Here is a 14,829-nt window from a genome sequence, read left to right on the forward strand (position 1 = left end):
GTGATATGAACATGGTAATGCAGTCAATACCTGCCTGGAACTACTTTAGCCGTGCATTTCCCTAAAAACTGAACATTTGTAAACCAGACAGATTCAAGCATTCAGCAGTGCCTTAGTATAAATAGCAATACACAATTTTTGGTTAAAATAAAATAAAAATTAAATTAATAAATTGTATACATTTAAAAACGTTAAATATATGTTACACATTGTTCAACCTAACATTTGAAAATATTATGGGCACTCTTCAGTTAAAATCCTTCATTATATAGTTGGCTTATGTCTTAATGTGTCTCGGTTTTATTTTGCTCAGTTGTTACCAAACAGCTTTAGTACAAAATTTTTTTCCAATTTCAGATGCATTTACCTATATAAATACCTTATCCCTATATCTGTATGCATATTTTTACACCACTCAACAACACACCTCTAAAAGAGCCAACAAAGCATGAATTTATTGTGCATATTTTGGTACTGAAATGTAAATGCACCATAGAAATGTGACTAGCATGGGTAAATTGAATTCATATACTTGCAAGTAAAACAGTCTGTTGTTGTCACTGATATCTAGCGTAAGAATATATCATGTTAGGTCTGATTGTCAAGAACAAACAACAACAAAAAACAATGTTGTATTTCTGAGATCCCAGTACAGAAAAATACAAATTAAAGTGCATACATTACCTAACAACCTACAGACAGGATACAATGTACAGGCAGTAAAACCCCCTGTACAGAAATCTCAATATATGCTGAGAAACATGCATTACGTTTATAATTAGAGAGGACAAATACATATAAAAAGTATTCCTGCTTAATAAACACTTTAAGGCACAGTGCAGTAAACCATCAGGTCATAGAGGCAGTTATAGTGAAACATATATGCAGCTGTTCAGAGGCAGTCTGAGAGAGCGTATCCTAATCTGAAACCATTATCTTGCCTTGAAAAATTGCTAGAATAATATTGGATGGTTGACAAATGCCAGTCCAGTCATTCTCTGGTCACAAAGTTGCTACCAAATGTGACCATAAAGGGAATAGAATTGCTATACTTCCCTTATGGCTTGTGTTTGATTAATTCCAGCTCACTCCAAATAAATAATTATATTCTATTCTATTCATAAAAATTCCAGTTAACAAGTACATATTATACCTGATATTACAAAAGTTATAAACATTGGAATGGCTATTCAGACATAAGCACAGACATCTGCTGTCAAATGATGAACAAAATAACAGTTTGGCATAAGCTTAAGGCAAATCAATAAGGCTGTTCGGGCTTACAAACAGGTCAAGGCTTCAAAATGATGTTCGAACAAACATCTTCGCAATGGCAATCAGTCATCAATGTTTTCTTCTTCATGAGGAACAGATACTTCATTTAACCACACGTATTTGTGCCATTGGATGATGAAATGTAACAAAAAAAACTAATAGACAAAAGTGAGCATTCAGACATGCACACCTGCATTCACATATGCATGCATCCAAAGCAAAAAAAAAAAAAAAAAAGGTTTAGGTTATAATTAAGAATTGTTCATGCGTCAACTGCACGTCTGATTTTGGCTGGTAAAGTTACTGATTTGTGACCAGACTCGAATGTTCTCTGATATGCAAATGTTCTTTTTAGAAATATACATGGTTGTGTATGGAGAAAGACGTCAAACTGCACTTACGGTAATAATTTAAAAAGCTACATCGAGTACAAGAGAGTAAATAGGAAAGCAAGAGGGAGACAACTTGGTCCATAACAGCACACACTTCATCTCGCCAGGATGTACTGATAAATTCTGAAATGAAGTGCACTTGTGTTTTTCTGTGCTTTTAGGCTGGTTTTCAGTCCCCCCTGTGGAAATAAAACAAGTAAGGTTCGGTGTGTTCTGAGGGCCTCATATGAACTGGAGCTCTGAGTGCATAAGTTTTGTTTGTTGAACTGGTGTTATCACAGTCAGGCCTTGCTGATTCAGATCTTCAGTCAGAAATTTGGTAGGCAGAAGAGTTGATGATTGTCTGGGTCTTCTCAGAGGGACCTTCAGTTGCTATGCGTGGCTGTGCACTGAGATGCTGGAGAGATCGTTCCTGATGATTTCGTTAACTGTGAAAACAGGTGGAAATCATGTTACTTGTAGGCTACACCCAAAACAAACAAATCATCTGCAATATAAATCACATTAAAAAATATTTAGCAAAATGCAGTTTTACAATATGTTTAAACAGTTTTTATGCCCTGACAACAGCATACTGTATGTCATGAGGAGTCTATTATATGTGGATGATTTATGTGAATGATGTATTGTTTACCTGTAAAACTGCACTAACATATTCTCTGTTGCAGATACAGATATTTTGCAACACACTGAATAGTGCCTATTGAATTCACATCAATTCCATCTCTTATATATTGTATTATCACCAAGGCTGCATTTATTTGATCAAAAATACAGTTAAAACAGTAATATTGTGAAATTATTACAATTTAAAAGTCATGCTTTCCATTTTAATATATTTTAAAATAAAATTGATTACGGTGATGGTAAAGCTAAATCTTCAGCAGCCAATATTCCAGTATTCAGTGTCACATGATCCTTCAGAAATCATTATAATATGCTGGTTTGGTACTCAAGAAACATTTCTTATTATTATCTGTTGAAAACAGTTGTGCTGCTTAATATTTTTTTTTTTTTTTTTTTTTTAGAAGAACATGATAAATTTTTTTTTCATTACATTTCTTTCATGAATAGAAAGTTCAAAAGAACAGCTTTTATTCGAAATATAAATCTTTTTGTAATATTATAAATGTCTTTACTGTCACTTTTAAAACATATTCATGCATCCTTGCTGAGTAAAAATATGAATTTCTTTGAAAAAGTCATCAGGTGGTGATATGACAAAAATTCTTTCAAATTATTAAGTCAGTATGAAACTATTCTTACTTTTCTAGGCAAGGGATTTTAATTTTTAAATCTCCTATTATAATTTCTACATATAGGGCATCTTGAACCCCTAACAACAATAGTAAATATAATAACATGAATAAAAGTAAATCAAATCCTCTGAGTGTCTTCCATGAGACTGAGATGAAGAAAGATCAGAAGATCTCATGCCCTCTTATGGCAACCCCAGCTGTCTGTTATCTCCCTGCCCTCTATCTGTCATTGCTTTTTCCCACACACTAGGACCCTGGCTCCTTCTTTCAGCTGTGTTCTTTGGCCTGAGCATGGGAAGTGACTTAGCATGGCTTCAGGCTATACAAACAGCCTGGCACTCACTTGCTGTGTGATAGCAGGGGAAACCGGATGAGGCTGCCTCTTAAAGTTAGCATGTTAGCATATTAGCAGCAGATGTATTATCTTACTCTCAGGCCCATAGGGAGCATTGTATGACCAAGACACAGCACATTACCCTTCCCTAAATGTCTGTATTTCAGTTTTTATGCCTTCAGTGGTTTGTTGCAAAACATTTGAGCCTCTTAGCTCTGAGAAGAGTGATTCGCTTTCACGTTTCTTTGATAACGGCTCTCAAACCTCTGAGGGACACAGATAGGCAACCATATCTTTTGCTCTATCTGTTTCAAAACAGCACATTCCTCTTCCCTTATGATCGGCACAGACCGCTTTAGCTGGCCTTTGAATTCTTTAGCATGGACGTAAGCACCAGCAGGAAGCATTTGATAACTATTAGACAAGCTGTGTGTGTTTTTCTCATTTGTGGTGAGGGATATCATCCTCAAGGATTCAGCATCTTTCTAAAGGCATCAAAAGTTTTCAAGTCGTAGTTTCCTTGGCCACAGATTTAATGGTAATCTATACATAAATAACAAGTTCTGCATCTTTTTTTATCAGTGATGAGCCAAAGAATTGGCATATTTAAGGTAATTTTGCCGTTTTTAGCACTGAAAGTCTTTTGTCAGTTACAAAATCTAACGGTGAACACATACTTTTTATTTTTAGGCCTAATTTCTGTGTTTTGTGTAAAATAATGTTAAAATTAAAATGTTAAATTATTGTTTTCTGTTTTAATATGTCATTTATTTATGTGATGGCAAAGCTGATTTTTCAGCAGCCATTACTCCAGGCTTCAGTGTCGAATGATCCTTCAGAAATCTGATTTCTCAAGAAACATTTCTTCTTATTATCAATTTTGAAAACGGCTGAAACTGTGATACTTTTTTTTTTTCAAGATTCACTGAGGAAATTCAAAAGATATTGGAAAACCCATTTCAGTTTGACCACTACTTTGTACTAATGAAGAGACACAAGTCCTTTTACGACCTCTGAAAATCGTGCTATCCTTACAATCTAAAGTTTGAGACACAAAGAGAGAGAGAGAGAGAGAGAGAGAGAGAGAGAGAGAGAGGGAGTTTTAGCAGACACGTGTGGGCTGAAGGCGGTGGATTTCCTCCCCTCAAGTGTTGCTCCCGGCCAACACCAGGAAGCCTGCTGAGGAATTCCCTGCAAATGAACCATGGCCTTCATGCTTTCACTGCAAAACTGCCTAAGGGACTGAGAAGTCGCCAGGAATGCTGACGTTCCCTCTAAACAATGAATCCGAATCTGTCTTTCATCTCCTCATGAGGCGCAGCGCACCCAGCCTACCTGACCTCTGCCTGACACGGCCTCTTCCCAGGCTCCTGATTTCACTTTTTCTTCAAACTGATACAGGATCATTCTCCAGAAACTACAAGAACTATTACTCGGAAACACCTTACACCATCAACAACATACCTAAAAAAAAAAAATGGGAACAGTCAGCTGACAAAACATAAAAAAACTGCACTTAAATTTACCCCATATGCAAAATACCAGAACTCTAACCACTGATATACTGAAATTGAAGCTGGAGGAATATTTTTCACAGCTTTATAAATATAAAAATCCATTAAGATTTCATATTCGCTTGAGCACAATCCCATATGATACGCTACTACTGCCAATGGTGTTCTGACTATGTAGCACTAATACGTGAACAGGAAATGAATAAATAAGACTGGCTGAATTATGGGGAGAAAATCACTCATGGATGTGCCACACAAACACCACTCCATGCTGAAACAATTAGGAACCTTTGACAGTTGGGAGTAAATTACGCCAATACGTCTTCTTGAAAAATTTGGTGAGCACTGACAACTGCCATGGGAGTTTGGACATTAAAACACAGGTCTCTTGAATCACTAGGTTCCCATCTGTCAAAACAGAGGAGGTTGGGAAGAAATACCTGCACGACTGCACACATGCAATAAAATTTTATTCACATGATTTATGGTGAGCTGGACGTTGGCGAAAGCATCTTTTCGAGTCTAAAAGACTACTGAATGAACTGTAAGGTCGGACACTTTGTTGTGGAAAACTCAAAGAAAACAAACAAAATAAATATTTCATATAATGCACAATATAATTTTAAACACACCAAACACTACATCATCACTGAATCACACCCAAAAATATTTGGGCTAGGTAAGATTTTTTATATTTTTAAAATTAGTCAAAATACAGTAAAAGATAATATTGTTAAATATTATTACAAAATTATATATATATATATATATATATATATATATATATATATATATATATATATATATATATATATATATATATATATATATATATATATTACTGTTTTTACTCTCACTTTATCAACTGAACGCATCCATGCTAAATAAAAGTATTAATTACATAAAACTGACACTGACACTGAACCTTTGAATGGAATGTATCGGTTGAATAAAGGCAGTCTTAGTTCATTTCTAAATGAATGAAATGAATCAGTGTTTTGGATGATTCAGCTGAACAAATGATTCAATGATTCTTTCTGTCTGAATGAGTGAATCCCTGCCACAAACACAGACAAGCGGAGTGATACAAATGGTGGGACACTATCAGCCGATCAGAACTTAGAATAGAAGTAAATCAGTGGACCTTCTAAAAGATAACAGGTTCTTCTGTGGTAATATTACTGGTAGTACAACTATGTGAGAGCTAGTTAACCATGACCTATTGTGTCATGGACCAAACACCCTTGCTGTGACGACGAAGCATCTACTAACACTTTCAACATTCACCACATGTTCAGATCACACCAGATTCAGAGCAACTCTACTATAACTCTTACTATGTTCACAGCTCCTTTGAGGTTCCACCTTACACTGACCTGATCATGCAAATACATTTGAACTGTGTTCCTCCTTGGCGTGAATAACAGGAAACACAAATTTCTTGTGAACCCAAGCTTCAGAGAGCATACCACAAAGAAAGTGTACAAAAACAAATGTGAACATATCCAAAAGCAATCAAGATATTTCTGTTGAGTGGAGAGACTCTAGTAGGGACTCGGTTATTTTGAGCCAAGATGACAACTTACATTTGAAGAGGTTTTATTTTGTTCAGAGTGCTCATGGTAAATACAGACGGCTTCGGTAGGTGTTGACACATGCACTAACATTTAGAAAAGACCAAGGAAACTTTGATTGTTTTCAAGTCTCTGTTGGCCAACAATTTTGGTTTGGGGTTTTGGCTAAGGATAGCAGCTAGTGACTCATATACTGCAATGCTGCTTTTGTAGACTGTTGGCTTGAAAAGAAAACTGTTGGCAGTTGCCATAGGATACATCTCAATTTGCTGCCACATTTCGAATGAGGATTCTAATGAAAGGACTTCAACAAGTGATAAGTGATACACAATAATAAAGCTGAAATATGAGACACTGCTTCAGGCTTCATATCGAACTAATAAGCATTTTTGACTTCAGCCTGGTGCTGTTTGAGGTGGCAAAAAATAGTCGAGACTTACCCTTTATAACCTTATAAGCTAAGCATGACTCAAGAGGTATTTCAGCACGTGATAAATGATTCAGAGTAAAGATGATGCATGGACAGAGTTTATAGAGTGTTCATGAATCAGTGCATTAGCCAGTTAGGTTTTATTAGTCCTCTGCTTGGAAAGAAATATCTGGATGTTAGATGCCATTTTCAATTCAATAACACATAAAAAATGCTAGACCATTAAGCACAGTAAAAACAGTAGACTATTTTTAAAACAGCATCTCCAACAATTGAGAATGGTGCTAGCAAAGCAAAGATCGTGCAGGTTCTATTCCCAGGGAAGGCTAACTTTTTTTTAACAAAATAAAGTTGAAATAGAATAAATATTAATATTAGATGAAAAGCTTAAAACTAAATGAAAATTAGAAATGTTGAAATAAGTGTACGTTAAAGTACTAAAATTAGTAACTGGACATTAAAAAAGGAAAACCAAAACTTAACTAAAACCTTAACTGAAAAAATAAATAAATGAATCCTAAATAGTGATATATATATATATATATATATATATAACACAAAAGATAATAGCACGTAACAGAATTATTAAAAATATAACTAAAAGTATATTTTGTATAAAGCATGAAAAAAGCGTATGAATATAAAAATTCTAAAAGTATGTAAATAATGTTGAAATAACACTAGAACTGGTTAAATGTATACAGAATCTTCCACTTGAATGCAAAGTAAATAACTTTGTATAGAAGCATGTGCTAAGTTCATAAATGTAAATGTCTGAACATTTAAAACCAAACAATTCTATCCAGACCCGCTTAAGAAAGCATGGCATGAGCCATCAGGAGTGGACTGGATGTTCAGAAAAGTTCAGAATTCATATTTTTCAGACTAAATTAATATATATACATATATATATATACTATTTATTTTGACAAATGCACCTCATGAACTTTGATATAAAGATCTCGTATCTCTGGAATTGCTGTTATGACTCCAACTGGGAAGTGAATATGTGGATGTGAGGTAATCCAAGAACCTGCTTCCTGCTGGACCAGGATAAGCGGCAGCTGGATCCGTGTGATAGAGCCCGGAGACCTGGCCCAAGCTCTACTTTCAGGAAACAATGGGAGAACAAGGAACTACCAAACAATTATCCCACCAGTGCTGTTAGCCTCATTAAGGGGTCCGCAAGCGCCAAAACTCCCAGAAGTCCTAACTGTTTTAATTAGCAGAGGACAACAAAAACAGACCCTGGGTCAGGATCACAATCACACTGGGATTTTTCATCTACGCAATGACCAGCAACATAATTGACTCACAAGGGCATATCTTCCTCAAAAAATGTTAGCTTGACCAAGTACCAGACCACAAGATGTTTTTGGCCTTTGCTACAATATTAAAAAAATTACAATACTCTTAGTCATCGACTTGGAGGTGTCTACCAAAGTCTAGCCAATCTTGTCTCCTCAAACACTTATGTAAGCACCCACCAAATGAGATCATTTAAAGGGATAGTACGTTTTATTTTGGTCCATATATTTAAAGTTAATTGGGTCCAATATTGTTTTGGGCCCCACTGACTTTCATTGAATTGGCAAAAACTGCTAAAAACCTTAAAATGTCTTGGAACAACATGAAAAATACTTTAATATTTCATAAACAGGATTAAAGTTTACAGTGCTTTTTAGTTTTGAAAAAACATTTCCACTATTTATAGTCATAAATGAACAGTGTATTGACTAAACAACACAATTATTCTAAACTCACCACATTGCATAAATATATTTCACAAGTCGTCACTGTACTTGCTCAGTGCTCTAAAAACATTCAAACTGCTCACCACTCCTACATGCATTTCTTAACAGCCCCACAGGCTAAATTGGAAAGTTTGTTGTGGTTTCTTATGGGGAACCCAGTTCTTGGGTCATGTGGTGTGGAGCGTTTCCGATAGTGACCTCCTCCTTTACTGCAGGATCTACTGCTTTGGCTCAGGTCGAGCTGGATCGGTCTTCCTGGCAGAGCTCAAGCCACAGGCTTGTGTCGGCAGTGGCCAAGTCAGTGTGCTTTATTGCAGTGAGGCCCCTCAAAGCTTACGGCTGGTGAAGGCCAGGAGCCAGGCTCGCAGCCAGCTTTTGTAAGAGTTTCCATGAGTAAAAGGGTTTGTAACCCCTCCTCAAGAAGCAAAGGAAAACAACAGAAGGAGCGTATCAGAGGAAACAGTGAGCATTAAATGAAGACTGACGGATTGGTTAAGCGGTTGGTTGTGAAGTTGAACGTACCTTCATCACACCCGACAGCTTATTCAAGTATATAATAAGAAGTAAGAACATCTTCAATGATAATAAGACAGCTAAAGCATCAGAAAAACTCAATACTAGACAGACCGACAGCTGTGCATGATGGACGATGGTTTTGTGCCAGTAGAAAAGTGCCTCTGTTTCAAATCAAATTAATGAGAGTGGTTGACAAGCTCAGCGAATGCCACACCTGACAGAGTCCATTACAGCTACAATCTAGAAGAAATGCAATCCGACTGTATAATGACACGGGAAGCTGTGTTAGCGCTTGGTAAAATGCAATATATTTTGCCAGGGGAGAAATGACAGGTAATAATTTTGACAAGCAAACCCATAAAAAATCCCGCTCTCACTCCATGCATAACTACTTGTCCATGTTTCTGCTTAGTTTGAGTGGTATGGACTATATTTCAACTTCTCAAATGAATGAAGACAAAAGCCTCGTCTGGAGATATCCGTCTGTATTCTGCTATCAGACATCTTTAAACTCCAAGAAGAGATCTTAGATCACTAGCAGAATGATTCAAGATAATTTCCCTCACTAAATTAGCATAGAGTATAAGGGTTTTACAGTATGTACTCAAAAGTGCTCTTAGGGCTGAAGGAAGGAAGACACTCAAAGGTTTAAGAAATGCTGATGGCCGATCATATGTTCAATAGTGTTGAAAAGCTGCAGGTTGAATGGTGTCCAGACTATTTGTATATTCCCATGATACAAACTTAATGACATTGCTGAAAAGGGACCTCCTGTTGGACTTGAAGCACCATGTGATGTTTTAGCAGATCTTTTCATTACCAATAATGTTTGGGCCTCTGCGAATACACTAGAGAGCCATTAGTCTCAGTATCAGTACACCCACAAACCAGCCAGAGACCGCCTGATGCATATTACAGGCAAAACTGGACAGTACTTTCTCAATTTGGCAAGTTCTAATCTGACTGGCTGACTTAATGTCCCAGAGTCAGGGCACACAGGGTTTCAATCAGTAAGCCTGGGGATAGAAGTTGTGTTTACAATGATAAAATATTCACTAGATTTGCCAAAGTTTGCCAGGCTAAATGAGTATGCAAAGAAGTTTGTTTGAATTATTATATATTCCACAGTTTTACTGTTTTTACTGAATTTTTGATTGAATACATGCAGTTTAGGTGAGCGTAAGAGACTTCTTTTAAAAACAATTAAACAACTTGCCAACCCCAAATGTTTGAACGGTAGTGTATATGATCTCTATATTTTTATTTATATTCTATATCTCTATAATTGTCTGATGTGGATAATCCTGTCCTGAATGAAAACTGACAAACTGTAATTGGTTGCATTATGTCATTCAAATTCTCTTTTTGTCGGTGGTTCTGGGCCAGAATAAGCTGCGATGTGGATCAGACTTTTTGCCATTTTTTTGCCATTTAGTCATAGATCTGGCTACAACGACAAAACCATTATCTATAAGCTTTTATGATTTAATCGTCAGATTACATATTAAAATTCTTCCATATGTTGAATGTTTCTTCCACAAAATTTAACACAAAAGTTGAAGGGAAACCGATGAAGTCATTCATTAACTTTCCAGTTAATTTAACTTCATTCTCCATATATTAAACATCATGGAACAGTGCCGCTGTCGTTGTGGCGGTAAGGTTAGCACTACATTGGATCTTAATTTTGTGAGGGAGCACTCAAGCAAAAAGATCAAGCAATTAGAAACATCTGTTGGGCATTACATCAGCAGACTACGATGCACACGGTCACTAAATTTCACTGGAATATTGTGCTGTCACTTACCATCATCTAGGTAGATTTGATCCAGTTCCTGTGGTTCCTGCTTGATGTTGACAGCCAGCATGGTGGGGGTGTCTCCCTCCTCCTGTAGGAGGGGGGAGGACCCACTCCTCACCGGTCCTTTGGTTATCTGAGCTGCTAATGCAGAGGCCTCGCTGGTAGCCTGTGATTGCGTCAGACTGTGGCTGGGAGTGAAGGGGATTTCTGGTGCGGAGTTTGGGGTGGAAGGATGGGACCCTGGAGAGGATGAAGGGCTTCCCGTTGGGTAGAGGATGGACTGCGGGTAACGTCCGGGTGTGGGCTGGATGGTGGAGATGAGTGGGACCGTTGGAGACTGGGGGCCTAGATTCGATCCCACTGATAGGCACTTAGTGGAGAGGTGAGGTGGGGAAAGATCCTGTAGTTTGGGGCTGGTGCTGGGGGAGGACGAGCAGGACAGGGAGGAGGGGTTTGCCGCCAGTCTCTGAGGGCTCGATGTGAATGAGCCCGTGACACAAGGCCTTAGTTCTGAGGGCATCATGGGGGTCAAAGCCGGGGGGCTGTAGTAGGGCTTCGAATGCAGCGCCATCCCGGAAGGATGGAGTGATGCACAAACCTGAGGGAGGTCGTAGTCATCGTGCGGCTCTGTTTTAATGGTTGGAGCTGGGGAGGCGAAGGGGAAAAGAGGAAAGAGAAAGATCAGATGAAGAAAATGGGGGAAAGGAGAAAAACAAATAAACACACGTTCCGTGTTCATGTGACTTTATGCGAGCTAGCACGAGAGAGTGGGTTTGTGGTTAGGATACCCACAGTGAAACAAACATTCTCATCAATGAGACTATGTGTCTGAGGCTACGCGCTCCCGCCCAACTGAAAATATTTAAAGAAAGAGAAAAAAAAAAAGGATGAATCATCACCACAAGAGCCTTCCAGCTGCTTTCAAAAATAAAAGGCCTATTTTTTTTGGATCTGCCCCCAGTGCTATTACCATATATGCATGCATTATGAAATATTTTACTGCTACAGTAGCTTCAAATCCATAGCTCTACCAAAAAAAAAAAAAGCTACATTTTTCTCTCAGTAGAAGATTCAGGTTGTCATTTTAAGATGTCATCTCAGGTTTAAAGGAGCTAAATTGCAACTGGGCTAAGAATTGGATTGAGACTGGATTAAAACCAGATCGTACATATTCAGTGTACTGAGTTCAAACTAGCAGTAAGGCTGGCCATTTTTGACATGCACAGTAGCAAAAGAGACTGTGACTTATACAAAATTATATTACTGTGGCTTTTAGTTCATGCCTTTAGTTTTATGGTCTTATGTAGGATATAATCTATAATATACAAAAGTAACTTTTAGCAGATAAATATTTTCTTGGAAAAGAAGAGAATGATTAAACCCGATATTTACAACAAAAGAAATTGTCTAATCAGATCTATCAGATCCATCCAAAATGAGAATGTCCCTCCAATTAAAACCATCTGCAACTGACTAGCAAATAGCAAATCATCTATGTGAGATAAACATAAGCCTATAACCTAAAAAGCCCCCCCCCTATATATATTGTGAAGTGACATTCAGCCAAGTATGGTGACCCATACTCAGAATTTGTGCTCTGCATTTAACCCATCCGAAATGCACACACACAGAGCAGTGAACACACACACACACACACTGTGAGCACACACCCGGAGCAGTGGGCAGCCATTTATGCTGCGGCGCCCGGGGAGCAGTTGGGGGTTCGATGCCTTGCTCAAGGGCACCTAAGTCATGGTATTGAAGGTGGAGAGAGAACTGTACATGCACTCCCCCCACCCACAATTCCTGCTGGCCCGGGACTCGAACTCACAACCTTTCGATTGGGAGTCCGACTCTCTAACCATTAGGCCACGACTTCCCTTATATGTGTTTGTGTGTGTGGGTGTGCGCTTGGGTATATATATATCCCACCTAAACTTCCTGTTTCAGAAAAGGAAACTGTTCTTAAGCAATTTCAAAAGGTCATTAATGTATTTATGTTTTCAAAATCCATTTTTTAATGCATTAAAAAAGACTGATAATGACATGACTACTTGTCTACAACTAAAAACTACCTCAATGTTGTTTCCTGATGTATCTGATTCTGGTGAACAGATGTTGAGATACTGGGGAGAATTCATCTGTTGTTGACAAACTCTTCATCCTCATGACATTACATTTTTCACCTCTTAACTTCTGGCTGCATTTCTCAACGACTGTCAGCAGCAGTTTATTTTTCTTCTGCGATGAGACATCCCTCACACCAACATGCCTCCACAGAAGCCCTAAAGTTTTATTTTGCTTTCTGTCAACTATACAGAAAAAAGGGAACTCGCTTTGCCGCCCAGACAAGTTTAAAATAGAGTCTAGACACCCATTTTAAGCCCAGAAGGGGGAAATGAGGCATCTAGCACATGACTATAGAGGCAGGCAGATATCTGTCACTCCACCTCATGTTCAACCTCAAAAGACAGATGATTCAGATTTTTAACACTTAACTTCAAGGTACATTTAAAAATAAAATAAAAAAATAAAAAAATAAATAAAATAATTTGTATTATTGTTTATAATTAATTATTTAAATCAATAATTATGTATTCATTCAAATTAATATTTAAATAATTAATGATTCAATAATTAATTATTATTAATAATAAAACAATTATTATTATTTTAGGGGTCCTTGGCCACAACCTGAAGACTGACCTGAAAAGATAATGTTTAGCTAAATGTTTCATTGTTCCACCCACATTATGATAAAATATGTTACGATACACTGCATCATATTTATAGTGTTCAGTCTAAAAAAAGACAGTACTACAGTCGCAGTGCCCACACTTCAGGAGACAGGGTTGGGACAAGCTGGGTCTGACTCAAGCCTTTGAACCACCCACTGGTTATGCACACTGGGCCTGAGGGAATTAGCAGTGGTTAGGACTTTTCAGATGTCAAGTCTTTTTTTTTTTTTTTTTTCACCTGGCAACCAGTCTGGATTTGAATAATAGCATTCACATGGACCTCACCCTGTCACTGCCCTTCCACTGCTCCCGGAGCAGGTATGGAAAAGAACAAATTTTATGTAAATGATTTTAACAACAGCCACTAGCCACAATTCCATCCACTAAAAAGGCATTTGAATTTCTTCTGAATTCATTCAGTCACAGACTGGAAATAAAGGAGTGTGTATGAATTAAAGTAAAAGGGGGTGATATATTACCGTTTGTAGGCAGGTATGTGAAACGCTGGTACTGGCTTCTCTTCCGTTTGCCATTGCATACATAGAAATTCACTTGAACTGGACTGGATATTCTTTGGCTCCGGTATGGTGGGACTTCCACAAGCAAAGCCACCTGAAATGCAAAATATGAAGTGAAATAGAATTGGTTGAGCTGCTGTCAAGTGACGTCACCTTTATTTATACAGCTTTAAAAAACAATAGTGTCATTATTAAGCGCTAGTCAGTTCAGTGTTTATTCAGTTCAGTTGAATAACAAGTTCAATTCAGCGATAAGCAGCTCAACCGAAGTAGCTCTACAGAAGAAAATAGTGGCATTTTTAGTTCAATGTTGATTCAGTTCAGTTTAATAACTGTGAAAAGTTTATCAGCTATGAAACAAGTTCAATTTAGTGATAAGCAGCTCAACCGAAGACAGTAGTGCGTTATTCAGCTCAAGTGAGTTCAATGTTGATTCAGTTCATTTTAATAACAGTGTCGATGTTGTGCAATTTCTCAATTATGCACAAATTCAATTCAGCACCTAGACAATATAGTGACATTATTCAGCTTAATTCAGATCAAGTTATCATCAAGTATCACTGCTGTCAAACTTATAAAATGACAGAATAAGTGTCTTTTGAACACCAGCTAAGCAAGTCGGTTGCAAGGAACCCAGACTCCATCAGGTGACTGAAATGGGGAAAAACCTTCATCGGGGTACCAGTTTTCCTCTGTCCAAATACATGTTGATGTGCTGGGCTGG

The 14,829-nt window shown here is 37.6% G+C and overlaps 1 protein-coding gene across 1 annotated transcript in view; it reads right to left on the reverse strand.

Annotated features, from left to right (window-relative positions):
• Positions 1 to 393: 393 nt before the first annotated feature.
• Positions 394 to 14,829, reverse strand: part of LOC132104118 (nuclear factor of activated T-cells, cytoplasmic 1-like) — a 41,077-nt gene continuing 26,641 nt past the window's right edge. The window contains exons 8-10 of the mRNA XM_059509348.1: positions 14,067 to 14,199; positions 10,856 to 11,494; positions 394 to 2,095 (exon numbers count right to left, since the gene is read on the reverse strand). Coding sequence (XP_059365331.1) covers positions 2,040 to 2,095; positions 10,856 to 11,494; positions 14,067 to 14,199 — 828 coding nt within the window. The 3' untranslated portion in view covers positions 394 to 2,039. The remainder of the gene's footprint in view (positions 2,096 to 10,855; positions 11,495 to 14,066; positions 14,200 to 14,829) is intronic.

Source organism: Carassius carassius, chromosome 25 (genome assembly GCF_963082965.1).
Source record: "Carassius carassius chromosome 25, fCarCar2.1, whole genome shotgun sequence".
NCBI lineage: Eukaryota > Metazoa > Chordata > Actinopteri > Cypriniformes > Cyprinidae > Carassius > Carassius carassius.